Source organism: Erinaceus europaeus, chromosome 11, assembly GCF_950295315.1.
Source record: "Erinaceus europaeus chromosome 11, mEriEur2.1, whole genome shotgun sequence".
NCBI lineage: Eukaryota > Metazoa > Chordata > Mammalia > Eulipotyphla > Erinaceidae > Erinaceus > Erinaceus europaeus.
The window spans coordinates 19,156,063-19,171,938 of record NC_080172.1 but is presented as its reverse complement, the minus strand read 5'-3'; the positions used below and the strand labels follow the sequence as shown (position 1 = coordinate 19,171,938).

The 15,876-nt window shown below is 34.4% G+C and overlaps 1 protein-coding gene across 1 annotated transcript in view; it reads left to right on the top strand.

Annotated features, from left to right (window-relative positions):
• Window positions 1–15,581, top strand: part of LOC103120922 (multiple C2 and transmembrane domain-containing protein 1) — a 355,114-nt gene extending 339,533 nt beyond the window's left edge. The window contains exons 13-16 of the mRNA XM_060201181.1: window positions 10,565–10,667; window positions 12,408–12,510; window positions 13,332–13,406; window positions 15,456–15,581. Coding sequence (XP_060057164.1) covers window positions 10,565–10,667; window positions 12,408–12,510; window positions 13,332–13,406; window positions 15,456–15,581 — 407 coding nt within the window. The remainder of the gene's footprint in view (window positions 1–10,564; window positions 10,668–12,407; window positions 12,511–13,331; window positions 13,407–15,455) is intronic.
• The last annotated feature ends 295 nt before the right edge of the window (window positions 15,582–15,876 follow it).

Here is a 15,876-nt window from a genome sequence, read left to right as displayed (position 1 = left end):
GATAAATTCTTATTTACATAGAGTTTTTCCCCACTGTTTTTAGTGGGAGTTCTCAAAATGTAGACTCCCAGGACCCTCTTGGGAATCTATGAAGTTAAAATTATTTTCATAATAATCCTAAACCATTATTCCCTGTTTCATTCTTATAAGTTAAAAAAAATGAGATTTTTCTTTGTAAGTTTGCATAATATTTGATCACTTGGTATTTTTTTTCCTTTTTTTAACTAGAGCACAACTCAGCTCTAATTTATGTTGGGACAGGGGATTGAACTTGGCACCATGGGGCCTCTGGCATGAACAACTCTTGCATAATCACTATTCTATCCAATTCTACTTCTTCCAAGTTAATGCCGTGATGCACTATTGTTATTTTTGAATGGATAATAGTTTTGTATGTTCTCATTTTTAGTTTCTAAAATGGTACAGTTTGATAGCTATGATCCATATAAACACAAACTCTTTGAGATTCTCAGTAATTATAATGAGTTCTTAAGACCAAAGCATTTAAGAACTGTGTATAGATTTAGACTGGCAATTCTAAGTTAGTGGAGGGCAATATTGCCCCTTTAGGATGATGAAAAAAGACCTAAGTTGGAGGAGAGAGTGTCTTGCAGACACCTATCATGGGGAAATGAAAAGTTGTACCTATGTGCTATCAACTGTACAGTAAATCATTAACCCCCAGTAATGTGGGGGGGATAAAACCCCATTAGGTGTTTTAGTAATTTGTAAGGAAATTTAGTTGTCACAATGATTGAGGAGCACCACTAGAGCTTGGATTCTGGGGGTTGGGAGTGCTAAATGACTTAAAACATTATATAGCATTATATAGTGAAAATTGTTCCACATTCTGTGTGACTAAAGAAATTGACATGAGTTTTAAAAAAAAAAAATCTCTTTTTATAATTGTCTGAGTTAGTTATGCTTTAGAATATTTTACTCCAGCCTTGAAAATGGCTGACCTTTTATAAAATAATTACCCAAGGTTTAAGATAGACTTTCTCCAATCAACTTCATGATCTGGTACCCCCGTATTTATCTGTCTGATATATTTGCATATTTCTCCCATTTCTGATGTGCCTCGTCATCATGGGCCTGTGCCCATCAGGCTTTTTGGTCAAGTTCTTCCCTCAACCTCGAACACTTTTCTCCAATCATTCACTTGACTACTCCTTTATTTTCTTTAGTTATTTGCTCAGACTGTACCTTCTCAAGGAGGCCTTCTCTAAGCACCCACCTTTAACTGTGTGAACCTCACATTCTTTTTTTTCCTTTTCTTTTTCTTAATTAGCAATTGAATATAGATTTACAAAATTGCATGTCAACAGGGGTATAATTCCACACTATTCCCACCACCAGAGTTCTGAATCCCAAGTCCCTCCATTGCAAACCTCCACAGTTCTCCCAAGGTTGCAGACAAGGGTTAACTATCATCTCTACAACTATCTATCTATATTTGTACATAATCGCCCCTTTTTCTTCCAGGTCCAATCCTCTCTTCCCTTACAAGCCACATATAACCCTATTTCTACATCCTAATCTCTCTCTCTCTTTTTTATCCTCTCTCTCTCTCTGGGACCAGATGGAGCTGGAGTTCAGAGCCCTCATATCCTCTTCCTCATATCACTTCTCCCTTACTGGGATTATAGATCAAAGTTGTTCTGGGGAGTGCAGAAGGTAGTCTTTTGTAATTGCTTCTCCACTGGATTTGGGCATTGGCAGATCAAGCCATGCCCCCATCCTGTTGCTTTCTTTCCCTAGTGGGGTAGGGCTCTGGAGAGATGACCTCACATTCTTTAATAGTCTTACCTTACTCTTTTTTTTTCTGTTTCCCACTAATCACTACTTATTATGTTAAGTACTTACTATCTGTATCTTTCCTTCTCACTACAAGTAAACTCCAAGAAAAAAAGAAACCATTTCCGTTTTTGTTTATGTGACCAGCTGCATAACAAGTTTTTAATATATTTGCTAAATAAGTCAACATAAGATTTTATTATAGGTAACTTTCTACTTAATCCTCCTTCCTTTATAATGGTTTAAAGGTATTCTATTACAATTTGAGATCATATATGAGTTAATTTAATGTTCTTTGAGGACTGTACTGAAGGCATTATACAATAATCACTATATGGAAAGGCATATTAGAGCTAATAGGCTGATAGTCACCACCCTGGGGGCGGGGGAATCAATTTTCTTTGCTATGGTGAAACCCACTTTATATAACCTAGTAAGAAGATTATTATTATTATCATTATTATTACTCAGTCCTAGGATCACACCCAGTGGGAGCCCAGTGAAAAGTCTCTGTTAATGTAATTCTGCCAATCAAATGTTTAAAATATGTGTAGGTTAGTCAATGCAAAAGACTAAGTTCAAAGTCCTATCTCCAGTGACGAGAAGGATTGGAGGATATCTCCACCATACATTAGTCTTTGTTCTGGTAGACCCTGTGGAGTTCCCTCCACCATAATATTATTATATGTTATGATTTAAATTCCATTTTTTAATATTTATTTATTTACTTCCTTTTGTTGCCCTTTTTTATTGTTGTTGTAGTTATTATTGTTGTTGTTATTGATGTCGTTGTTAGGACAGAGAGAAATGGAGAGAGGAGGGGAAGACAGAGAGCTGGAGAGAAAGATAGACACCTGCAGACCTGCTTCACTGCTTTTGAAGTGACCCCCCCTGCAGGTAGAGAGCCGGGGCTTGAACCGGGATCCTTATGCCGTTCCTTGCGCTTTGCGCCACCTGCACTTAACTCGCTGTGCTACCACCCAACTCCCTAAATTCCATTTTATAAAAAGGACAGATGACAACCTTGATTATAATACTGAAAAAAAAAGGTAATAGTAATTTCAAACTGGTAACTGGGGAAATTAAATCAAAGAACTTAATTTGTATAAGGCAAGGTAGGTCCAAAATAAAACATTCCCGTGGATATGAATTACTTTCCTTGCTATTGAAAGTTCGCAGAGACATTGCAACAAAGAGGTGGTCACTAGGTGTCTCTCACCCCCCCCCCACTTTTATAACATATCCCATCCAGCAGACTATGTTACTTGTCAGTAACATGATCCTAGACAAAGCTTACTGTTGATGGCTTAGGATTAACTTTCTATTCCGGGAATAAGAATATTAACCATTATCTTTTGAGTGACTTTAATGCCCAAACTAGTAATTTGTACAAACTGAAGTCAGCTACCTACCTGTCCACAAAATAGGTAAATAAGAATGGTCCAGACCTTCCCATAGTTCTTTGTAAATATGCCAGTATTTGGACCTTAAAGAACAAGTACTAAAGTGAGAGAGAATTAGCTAGTAAGTTCACTCCCATATAATTCTCAGTGCTGTTTTCAAGACTGTAGAAAAGATATCCACCAGAGACAATTATGTTATCTGTTTTTATTGTTGTAGAAATCACTTTTACTTTTTATCATATGAAGAGATGAAGTAATAGAATCTATGCTTTCAAGTCTGCTTAAGATTTAGTTTTTTGAGTAAGAGAATTTCTAATTTTGTTCTCTTGGGACATATTTTCCCATAAAGATTCATAGAGAAAGATTACCCTTATCATTTAACTATGATGTAATTAAATGCATTAGTTCTAACACACTGTCTTAAGACCCTAGTTTATAATAGTTATATAACATATATCTAGGCTTTTGTGTTATCGTGATAACTATGAGAGAGTTATGCAAATAGATTTAAGCTTCATATTCTTTATCAAAAGTGTAGAAATTTATATAATTACCCCTCATTTCTGGAATCATTGGGGCTAAATATGTAGTCACTATAGACCATTTGGTTCATCTTTTCTTGGATGAGGATTTAGCTCTTCTTCTTGTTCTAAGGCTTCATAATGATGCTCTACTCCTTGCTTTTACTCTGCCTTTCATTTATCTTTAGTGCATTACTTACAGCCCTGCATTCTAGCTATATATTGTCAATCATGCCCACTACAATATGCATGCCGTGAGAGAGGGATTGTATCTTAAACATTAGGATAAAATTAAAATCAAACTTATAATTCTAGGATAAGAAGAGGATATGCTAAAAGTAATTTTATTGATCATCATCAATGTGGGAATTGCAATGTTCTCAATCAAGCAAGGCTACATTTATCTTTAAGCGTTCATAATGGTTAATGCAATCGGCCCTACTGCCTATCCCCACTTAGCACTGCTGCTATATCTGTCTTCCATCCAAACCAACATCCCTAGCTTCGTATACCATGAAGGAGAAGGATGGGGACTCTTTAGTCAGCATAGTGGAAGTAAAGGAATAGTCTATTGTTCACAGGTTCTGCTTTAGTTTCATGGCAGGAATGAGTAAGAACCAACAGATTATATAATCTGTGTTCCCATACATTTAGGTTCTTTGAATAGGAAAAAAAAAAAAAAAATATATATATATATATATATATATATATATATATATATTCAGTTTTGGATGCTGTCTTCATTTTTTTGTACTTCTAGCCATAAAGTATTGGATCATTACAGGAGACAACTTTGCATCACTCTCTGGAGCTTTGCAGAATTATTAGACTTTAGAGACAACACTTCATCCTGTAGTCAACCATGCTTTTCAGATACTCCCAGCAAGCAAAGCAGCACATCATAGGATCTAACTAGAATCATTTTAAACAAATGAAAGGAATGAATAATTAAGGGGATAATTAATGGTTAGGTCCATCACTGGTATTCCTGTGATTGTTTTAATATGTTTAACTGGCAAATAATCAAGGCTGTAAAATTTAGGAACTCAAAGGCTAGTCCTTTAAAGCATCATTTAGCAAGCCAGATAAGCACATTAACTATGTGTAGACACTTCTTTTAAATAAAAATCATAGTGTATGCTTTTTATTAGTTAAGTTTATAAAATTCAATATTGTACATTTACTACTATTTTGGTTTGAAATCGTAAATTTTTAATGCACTTGAATCATGAGGTGGCAGAGGAATATATTATAATTTAATGAAAAGTAACTTAGTGTCTAAATATCTGATGGCATTCATTACTGAAAGCTGTAACCAGATAACTTTTTGAAGGGAAAGATGGATAGAACTTAAGCATATTATTACTAGCTCTCTTCTTACCTAAGTTTTCTCCTTGTCACATTTTAAATATTCCATCTGTACATTTTGTTGAACATCTCATCTTAAAAAAACAAGACTGGCTTGATTAAACCTAGTGAAATGTTTTCCATATCAGCTCAGATCATATCAAACTTAATATATTATCCAATATTGATATCTGAAAATCCTATTGATTCTATGTTCAAACCATATCCAGAATCCAAATACTTTCCATCACAGATTACAGGAATAGTAGTGTCCTATCTCTTCTCCCTACTACCTCTGATGACCTCTTTCTCTCCTTTGAATAGCAGTCATGTCCCTCCTCAGCTCATACCATCCAAAAGCTTCCTAGCATCTACGGTGAAAACCAGCCTAACAAAAGCTTGCCACCATCCTTATACCTTATACTTACTCTGTCATATAACATTCCCCTGTCCCCCACCCGATTCCAGCCTGTTTCTCTAGTCATTGTCTTCCTAAGTATTCCTAGAAACATCAGACACAGCCACTTCCCTAGTCCTTTCTTATTTATTCCTCCAGACAGTCCAAGATTGCTCTAGTAATGCTTTCCTTTCTTTGCACATGTGCAATTTCTCTGTGAAAATGCCTTTGGCAACAGTTTAAACAAATTGCAACTACAGGAGCCAGCGATATAGCTCACCAGGTAGGGAGCCTACCTTCCCATGTGCACAACCTAGATTGAAGTCCCCAGCACAGCACCTAAGTGTACTATCACACTAGATGTAGAAGGTTCAGTGTCTTTGTGTGTGTGTGTGTGTGTATGTGTGTGTGTGTGTGTGTGTGTGTATGTGTGTGTGTGTGTGTGTGTGTGTGTGTGTGTGTGTGTGTGTCTATTTGTCTACCTCCTTCTCTGCCTAAAATAAATAAATAAATAAGTCCTGAGTGGTAAAACCATATATTTGAAACCCTGACAACAGGTCTAAGGCCATACCACCCTGAAGATGTCTGATCTTGTCTGAAACCCTGACAACAGCAAAAACAAAACAACTAAACAAACAATACATACTCCTTATTGTCCTTTCCATTTTATTTTTCTCCATGAAGTTTATCACCTTCTAAAAGGTATGTTTTGGGGGTGTCTGTGGGCACCATAATCACAGGCTGGGCAAGGAGAGACCCAGATGTGTCTTCTAAGTTGAAAATGCAAGGTCTTTGAGAAGGAGAAAAAAAGATCTTTGGTCCATACTCCCAGAGGGATAAAGGATAGAGAAGCTTCCAACGGAGGGGATGGGATACGGAAGTCTGGTGGTAGGAATTGTATGGAATTGTACACCTCTTATCCCTACAGTCTTGTCAATCTTTATTAAATCATTAAAAAAAAAAAAGAAAAAAAAGAAAAAGAAAAAAGAAATATTCTTCTTGTCTGTGTTTCTCATCTCTGTAAATTCCATGAGATTGTGAATTTTTAATTTTTATGTATATTTGTCTCCTCAAAACACAGAATGCTATCAATATATGCTGTGTGACAAACAAGAAATGTTTATTGAATAAATCAATCTACAGCTGAAACGTTATCGATACCATCCTGTAAGTGTGAACAACCTAATAAATGGAACAGTTATTAGGCAGGCTCTTGCCTCTTAGCTTACATTTAAATAATGCAAATTAATTTAATTTTTTAGGTAAAGCAAACAGGGGCCATACAAAGCAAGTGCTTTAAATTTCAGCTAGACTTGAGTTTGAATAACAGCTCCACAATTTACCACCTGTGTGACCTAATAAGTTACATAATCCCCCCAGACACAGTTTCTTCATTTGTGAAATGGGAATAAACAATGTACTAGAGTAGATAAAACAAAAAATAAGCAAATTAATGTGAACAATAATATTGGTCAAATGATAAAACTAGATACATGCTTGCATTTGTAATAATTATCACCACACTTGCCTTTTATTTGCTGGGGAAGCGGAGGCCCAAGGCACATTGGTGGGGTTGTCTGTCCACGGAAGTCTGGTCGCATCCTGCTAGCATCTGGAACCTGGTGGCCAAGTGAAGAGGGTGAAGGGTTGGCAAAGTGGGAGGGGAAGGGATGGGACAGTCTTTTGGTGATGGGAATGGTGTTTATGTACACTCCTATTAATTTGTAGTCATATAAATCACTAAGTAATATGAGAGGGGAAAAACTGATTGAATCTCTCAAACTTTTTAAAGATAATTTTTTAAGTATTAAAAGAACCGGTAAAACTTGAGGAAAAGTTTTCAGAAAAGTGTAAACAAACAGATTTTACACAGGTTAGTTCTTGTCACTCGGTGTCTAGTTTAGGTTGAAGATTGATAAAATCAGCATAAAGGCCATGCTAAATAACAATCAAAAGGTTTTCTGTCACTTAGTGAGGGAGATAATGATTTTCAAGACAGTTATTATCAGATGTTAACATGTTCTTATCTCCCCATGATAAACATTGGCACACCACAAGCACCACCAACTGGCGTTATTTAAATGTAAGCATCATTAAATTTTACACAGTGTCTAGCATGACCTCTTAAAATTGCAGTTTCTCCATTTTCAAGTTTTAAAGTAGAAATAGATTTTTTTCCATTGATGATATTCCATTGGAATGTTTAATAGCAAAATGATGAAGTGTTTTTTCAGTGGTACTCAAACTGTTTCTAGTGTGGAACTATTTCTGGTCCTTTAGCATCTTTCTTGCAAAAAAAATGACTGAGAATAGTGTGGTGATAGATGTTTGTTATTGGTGTTTCCTCTCAATGGTCTTGAAAAACAAACAATGAAACTATAAGAAAATTGGAGTAGCCAATTGACTCATGTAATAAGTAGTGCTAATTTCTTTACAAGATAAAATGTAAACATTAGGAACAGATATTCTTTGTATATCTTCAGCCAATCACTAACTTCAGAGCTTTGTCACTAAATAAAATTGTAGTAACAAAGAGTGACTTGAGCAACTTTCAATTTTTGAGTTTGTTCAGATTATTGGACTATTCCTACACACCTATTATTCCTGTAGGGAAAAATAAGTGAAAAAAAGTTGTCTTCTGCTTATAAATGTTTAAAATACACACATAGTGAGAGAGAGAGAGAGAGAGAGAGAGAGAGTTTTCTGGAGTTTATTCTTGCATTTTACTCTTGGAGAAGTGGTACAATATTAACTGAACCTATTACACATTGTTCTTCACTTCAGGGGCAATATAACCAAATCAATTTCAGCAATAGAAATTAAAGCAAAGCAAATGAAAATGAGAACAATACCAAGTTATGCTATCTTTACATAGTCTCTTTTACTGAACTAAGATGACATAAATGTGGGAGAAATTTAAAGATAGTCTCAGGTAGAATATAAGAATTACACTTGTCATTTAAATATTCCAAAGTCAGCTATATCTAAATTTATTTCTAAAATGAAAATGAAATAGTTAAACTTGTGACATGGAATCAATGTATCATTATTATGACTTTAATGTTCTCTCTGGTTGTTGTTACCGGCAGATGCATTTTATCTTTCCACTCTGCTAAAGTATTTGAGACTGTGATTGATGTCCTCTACTCTTTCTTTTTATACTATAGCACCCAACACAAAGTTATATAGAAAGATGATACTTAATATGAGCCTTAGAATAAGGAAGGTTTTGCCACCCAGCAGGTGGCACAGTGGTAAACCCTTGGACTTCCAAGCATGAGGTCCTAGGTTCCATACCCTGCATCCTGAACTGCATATGGCAGAGTTGGTGCTCTAGCCTCTTCCCCTCCCTCTACCTCTCCCAGTCCCTCTCCATTCCAGGCCCTCTCCCTTCCCCCACACTCTTCCACTCCCTCCCTTTCCTTCCCCACTCCACTTTCTCCTACCTTTTTCCCTCCCCTCCCCTCCTCTTCTTCCTCATGAAATTAATAAAATAAACTTAGGTAAAATAAGGCTTTTGGAAACTGATACTTTGGAAACTACTTCTTATGCTTGTACCTGAATTCTAAAAGAGGAAAATTAAGCCATTGATGTGACAAATAAAACGTAGCACAATGTGTTGTAATAAACAAAATAATGGTTTTGTAATAAAATTTTTCATGGTGTGTGAGCCAGAAGTATATGTGTATGAGGGTGTGGTGGGGAGAGTTTATAGCAGGTAGTCTAAGAAGGATGAAAACATGGGGGAGGGAAGTACAAATCCTAATGCCAGAATGAAATTTTCACCAGAGCTTAGAAACTTTCAGTTTCCTTTTTTTTTTTTTTTTTTTGGCATTGAAAATTACTCCCAAGACCAAAAATTGAACAACTAACATAATGTCAAATTATGCAATTATCCTGTAGTATATAAGGTCACTGAACTAACACACATATATTAAATCTCTTTATAAAATAAAATTAATAGATTAAAGGTGAGTCAAAGTTTATACAGCTCATTTTAAGCACTACAATATGGAAAGCAAATACACTGCTGTGTGGGAATACATACCTTATCAGTTGCTGATAGCTAATGAATTCCTTCCTATTAAATTTTAATTGAAAATCTTCAATGATATTTAAGCTTTCACAGAAATGTAAACTGCTGTGACTACAATTCACAATGCATTTAAAACAATTATTCTTTATCATTAAAGTTAATAATATGCACATTAACCTCTTATGTGGTCTAAATCAATATTGTAGTTTAAAAGATATGACCTCTGCACAGCTTTGTCTAAATATTGATTTCATTGTCATTTGTATAAGGTATCAAACAAATTACATGCTGCACTAATATCATTAATGCTGCCCCCATAGAGCCTCTGACTTTATGGGTTCTTATAATATAGGACATGACATTACAGAAATATTGAGGATATCACCAAATATAGTTGCCAAATGGATACGATTTGACTGTGGCAGGGCTTAGTCACTGTAAAGAGATGATAATTCTAAATTCTCTACTCTCAGTGGACAGAAAAAATACTGCTCTTTAACATGCAGATTGGTTTTTGAACTTAAGTTTCAAATGGCAGAATTTTTTTTCCTGCTTCAGAGGGTCTAATTTACCTTCTTGTGAGTCCTTGGACATTTAAGAAGAGAATATTAAATCAGATTAAATACTGTAATTCTACAATATATCAGTCCCCCCCCAAATAATCTTGTTTAGACTTTTCCATGGCAAGTAACAAGTGAGTCAGATGAATTGGAAAATATGCATAGAAGTAAAAAAGAGCTAACTTATCAAATTCTCACTGTCGAATTAAACTAGATTTAGGAATGGATATACATTGCTCACAACTGGCAGTTATTTTAAAAAATGTAAATTGAAATACCAGCCATGTAATTTGTTCTCTTTTACTTTTTTCCAGGTTATAAATCACTGTGGATAACAATAGTTTTAATGCCATCTAATTAGCACTAACCTTCTTGTGTGTGTTTTTTTAAGTTATACTTTTTATTTTCTATGAAACTTTTAAAAAGAAATGCCATCATGATAGTGACACTAGGACCCCTGGGTGCTATTTGTATTAAAAATGTTACCCCCAAATCTCTTGTAGGCAAAAGTGACCCATTTTGTGTAGTTGAACTGAACAATGACAGGTTATTAACACATACAGTCTACAAGAATCTCAATCCTGAGTGGAATAAAGTCTTCACATTGTAAGTAATGTCTTTCCTAAGCTCATTTCAAAAATGATGCTAAGTGATACTTAGTTTTGAGAATTTGTATGTAGGTTTATTCTTGACTGATTAACAGCTAGATCCATCTGGCCTGCCTTTGCTTGCAACAAAAATTTCATAACTGCATTACCTACCTGCTAACAAAACCTGCAGGAAGGGTATGCCATTTTTCTTTGATTTACAGTAAATTTTTAAATCTTTTTTTCCCTATGATTTAACTAAGCCTTTTTCTCCCATTAACTGAATTGCCATACTGCTTCTTCCTTTTATACTTCCTATTGAAATTCTCACCCATTGCTTTGACACCAACGAGGACAAAGCTCTGTTTGTTCCATTGCTCAAATCAGCAAACAATCCAGTCTCAAATTCAGCAGATGCTTTAGTTTTGGTTTGTTGAATAAGAATATTGATTATTGTCTAGTTACCAAAATATCCTTTGAAATAATTTTCCTTTTGTTTTAAAAGTTCCTGGATATATATTTTTTAATCTTTTATTCTAAAAGCTGCTAATACTACACTATAGTATCTCCTATATTTATTTTTTAATTAGGTTTAGAAATGAACTCTAAACAAAGAAAAACTCTCCAAACAGAAGAACTTCTTAAAATTTTTCTAACATAGACTTATATATACATATATATTTTTGTAAATAAAAAACTTTTAAATTCCTCATTAATTTCTTTTAATATTCAGATTAAGAGCCAGTAACTAATCAGCTTTAATTATTTGACCAATTTATCATTAAGGAATTCCACATTTTTAGAAGAGATGAAAGCCTGGTCAGGGAACTTACACTCGTAAGGAGGTTGTGGAGAGTGTTTTTCTCTGGAATGAGTAATTGAATGAATGGGTTTGATTATTATCAAAGCCATTAATTGATTGTGCCCTGATAAAGCCTCTTCTCACATGTGGTTCTAGTCTTTCAATAATGAATGTGTTAATTTTTTTGTTTTGCTTTCTCTTAGTGCATGTTTCCTTGGTAAACAGTTTGATCAAAGAATAAAGGCTATCAACAATTGGGACTTATTTCTCCAGAAACAAAAATATGAAGTGCTCACACAGTTGTTTATTAACATATGTTGTTTTGGAACATAATAGAACACTACTTAATTTCTAAGTTCTAGGGTGGTATAATAGTCATCAATATTACTTTTTTTCCCCACCTTGCTTTTAGTATTATTTAATTATTATTATAAACCTCACAGAAATGTCAATATTTATTAAGATTTATAAACAAAAATCAGATGTCCTAAGAAGAAAATTCATATAAAATAAGCTGTGACTCTGCTGGTGTCAACTTGGCAGTGCTTTATGTAAAGACTGACTTGAAGTTTATAGGAAGATAAGAATTATTGTGATAATGAAAAGAAGAAAAGTTTAAAATACATTTATAGTTTACATTTTTTTCACAATAATTGTGTACATGTACAGCTAGAAAATTGTATTTAATTTAAAAAGTAATTTGATATTACAGTAGTATTCAAATAATAAAATCATCACTAGAGTCCACAGAGTTGCATTATGGGAAATTCTGTCAGATACCAAGCTATCCTGTGTGTGTGTGTGTGTGTGTGTGTGTGTGTGTGTGTGTGTGTGTGTGTAAATACATATTAAAATACATGCAAAATCAGCTGAAGCTGTCAAAGTTTCAAAAGAATTTTTGCTTTTGTTCCCCATTGATGAAGTCTTTTATTTTTCTTAAATATATTTATTATACAGCAACATTAAAGATATCCATTCAGTTCTTGAAGTGACAGTTTTTGATGAAGATCGGGATCGAAGTGCTGACTTTCTGGGCAAAGTTGCTATACCATTGCTGTCTGTAAGTTTTATTCACCTGACACACTGCTCTGTGTTGCTTTTGCTCAAGGAAAAAAAAAAAAAAAAGCCCTCAGCTCTATATCTGTCATTTCTCAACCAAGGTCTGTAATAAGAACACTAAAAATTTTAACATACTCAATTCACGGCCATGTTGAATCCCATGATAGTTAATTTTTCCTGACAGACTTGATCCTGGTAATGAACAGGTACTTGTCAGAATTGCCACAGTTGTTTTGGGTTCTCTGTCAGTTTCAGCAGCTGGGGGTCAAAGGTCACTGAGGGAGTGTATTCAGTGGAGACCGCGAGACAGACGGCTGTCATGTCCTTTTCCCGCAGATTCAAAATGGTGAACAGAAAGCCTACGTCTTGAAAAACAAGCAGCTGACAGGGCCAACAAAGGGGGTCATCTATCTTGAAATAGATGTGATTTTTAATGCTGTAAGTCTTAACTTTGGCTTTTTTGTACTGCTAAAGAGTTCAGTTTCATGAAAGCTTTTGTTCCTGATTTGTAGAGAATTTCTGTCATTCCTCATTTTCTCTAAACCTTGATGTATCCTGGAGAATACTCTTCTGCCACTGCCTGGCACACCCACACTTTCTGTATAGTTTGGCGGCTGCCGCTGCTGCTGTGCTCTGGCCGCTGCCTGCTGGAGTAAGAAAGAAAAGGAAAGGCATGCATGTGCAACTGTATACATTTATGTTTTATGAGCTCAGCAGCCAGGACTTTGAAACTTTAGAAATTATTGCAAATTGAACTGCGTGAAAAACTTGTAAGCATTTGTAATATATTAATCCATAACAGACACATATGTTGATATATAGGTGAAAGCCAGCTTACGAACATTAATACCCAAAGAACAGAAGTACATTGAAGAGGAAAACAGACTCTCTAAACAGGTAAAGAAAAAAAAAAAAAGCAAAGGAAGATTAATCCCTCTGGGAAGACCTGTTCTGTCTGTAGAACATCTAAGTAAATTCAAATAAACTTTGGAGGTCTGGAGGGGGAGGGAAAGACTATGGAATTTTTTTTATCATCTACTTATGTGAAATGGCTCTTTCTTTTCTTCTTTCTCTCCCCTTCATTTCCTTTAAAGATCAAACAAGGACAATACCAAACCAATAAATTGGATGGGGGTGGTAAAAAAAAACGGGGGGGGGGGGACATTGTACGCACTGCAGAGAGTGGATGTGTTCATGAATTAGCAAAAGAATGATTGTTTTGAACATAAAATACAATTCGATCACCATGGAATGTGTAAATGAGAACACCAAAAGTTGAGGTTCAAATATATGTCCAGACCACCCACAGGTATGATGCAGGTGTGTGTAAAGTGAGCCCAGCATAAAGCTCTTCCCTCTAATCCACAAGATAGGGGCTGTATCTTTTAAGGAAAACCTTCCTGTTAATTAGATTTTGACTATAATTTCTTGAAGTGAACTTTTCTTGACATTTTAGTGAAGAAAGTAAAAAATCAGAAACTCTTGACTTTTTTTTCCCTCGTGAAATAATTTTACATTAAATTTGGCATCTTGTAAATAGACATAATGTTTTAAATCAGGCTTGCTATCCAGTTAAGAATTCCAAGCTATCCATTTTTAATATGTTTACTCCCAGTAAACATAGCTAAAATAAAATGTATTTGCTATAGCTATTGAGCTTACAATGTTCACTCAAGTCTTTTAAAATATTTAATAAATATATTTCTGCTATTGGCAGACTAAATTTTTTTTTTGTGAAATCAATTCACTGCATCAGTGGAATCTTTGTATTAGATTGTGCATAGTTTACAAATGTAGTCTCTCACTAAATAGACACACAGATTACACTTTGCCACAATTACAACTGAAAGTAAAAGGTGATCAGGGAACAAGAAGAAAAACAAATAAAGAGATTCTTTACTTTCCTTGAAAGGAATTTTAATCTTAACAATTTGTTAAAACTGTTATGCATGTACATGCATCTGTATTTACACACAGAGTTCTGTATAATTTTTCCATATGACCTTTACTAATCTTTACATAACCACTTCTTTAAAATACCAGATGAACATTAGAGGTATATTTGAAAGTAGCAAATATTAACCTACAGACATATCATTTTATTAACTTAGCAGTAGGCAAAATTTTGAACCATTATTTATTAAGTTTGTGGGTTATGCATTTTATACTTGTAGTCATGTCTTTACTTTAAAATGTGAAGTTAGATAATATGAATTCTCATACAGATTTTTTTTAAAAGGATTTTATAAAGTGTATGATTGTCATAAATGTTTCTAACTCCAAAATTTTGAAACGGCAATGAGAAAGTAGAGGTTATTATTTAACAAAGAAACTTACTACTAGTAAATAATATATTTAGTGCTACCACCAATTTTGTAGTATTATACTTATTGTGGGAGAAATGTCGAGATACAGAGAAACACGAGGAAAATAAAAATATGGTAAGAAAAAGAGGAGAACTCTACTAAAATGATTTAAAAAATATTTTCTATCAAAGCAGTATTTGATTTTTCTCTAAGGCCCTAAATAAAAACATTTGAAGATACCTAGTCTACTTCAAATCTCTCTATATAAAAGCATTTAAAGATTCTTAAAAACACAATAAGATTTAAGAGTTAAAACTAACCTTGAGATTCGTCATGTGTAAGTAACAAAATATATTTTTAATATATTGGAGGTTTAAAAAACAAACTAAGTTAGTCCAACCTATATATTGTTATTAATTAAGAAAATGCACTTAGCTAAGAAATTATCTTATTTCCAGCTCCCTCCACTTTTGTCTAGTGATATTTCCTTTTCCCTTAACCTGTGAACCAAAGGGTTTGTGAAATTCTTGCAACTTTATTAACTTTACTCGTTAAGTCACCATCAAGTTGAAGAATTTTGTAACAAGCCTGATGGTTTTGAGTCTTTGAAGGTCTAATAACATTTTCATCTTCCTCACAGCTGCTATTAAGAAACTTTATCAGGACGAAGCGTTGTGTCATGGTGCTTGTAAATGCTGCGTACTACGTTAATAGTTGCTTTGATTGGGATTCACCCCCAAGGAGCCTGGCTGCTTTTGTGGTATGATTATACTGCATTACTTAACATTGTTATTCATTAAATTCATCATCTTAGCTGCATGTTTCTGTGGCTATAGTAACAGTTATGTTGATGTGGCCATTTAAAAAATCTACTATTTTAAGATTTAACTGGACAGATTTGCTGTGGGCAGAAACCTGATGTATTGCTCAAGGTCTGAGTCCAAGAATATATTCCCTCCCTCCTCAGATTTCCGGATTGCAAGACATCTCAGCCAATGTATAATTTTCTCTGTGACAGTTAAAAAGTAAAATGTTACACATTATATAATTCCATATCCCAG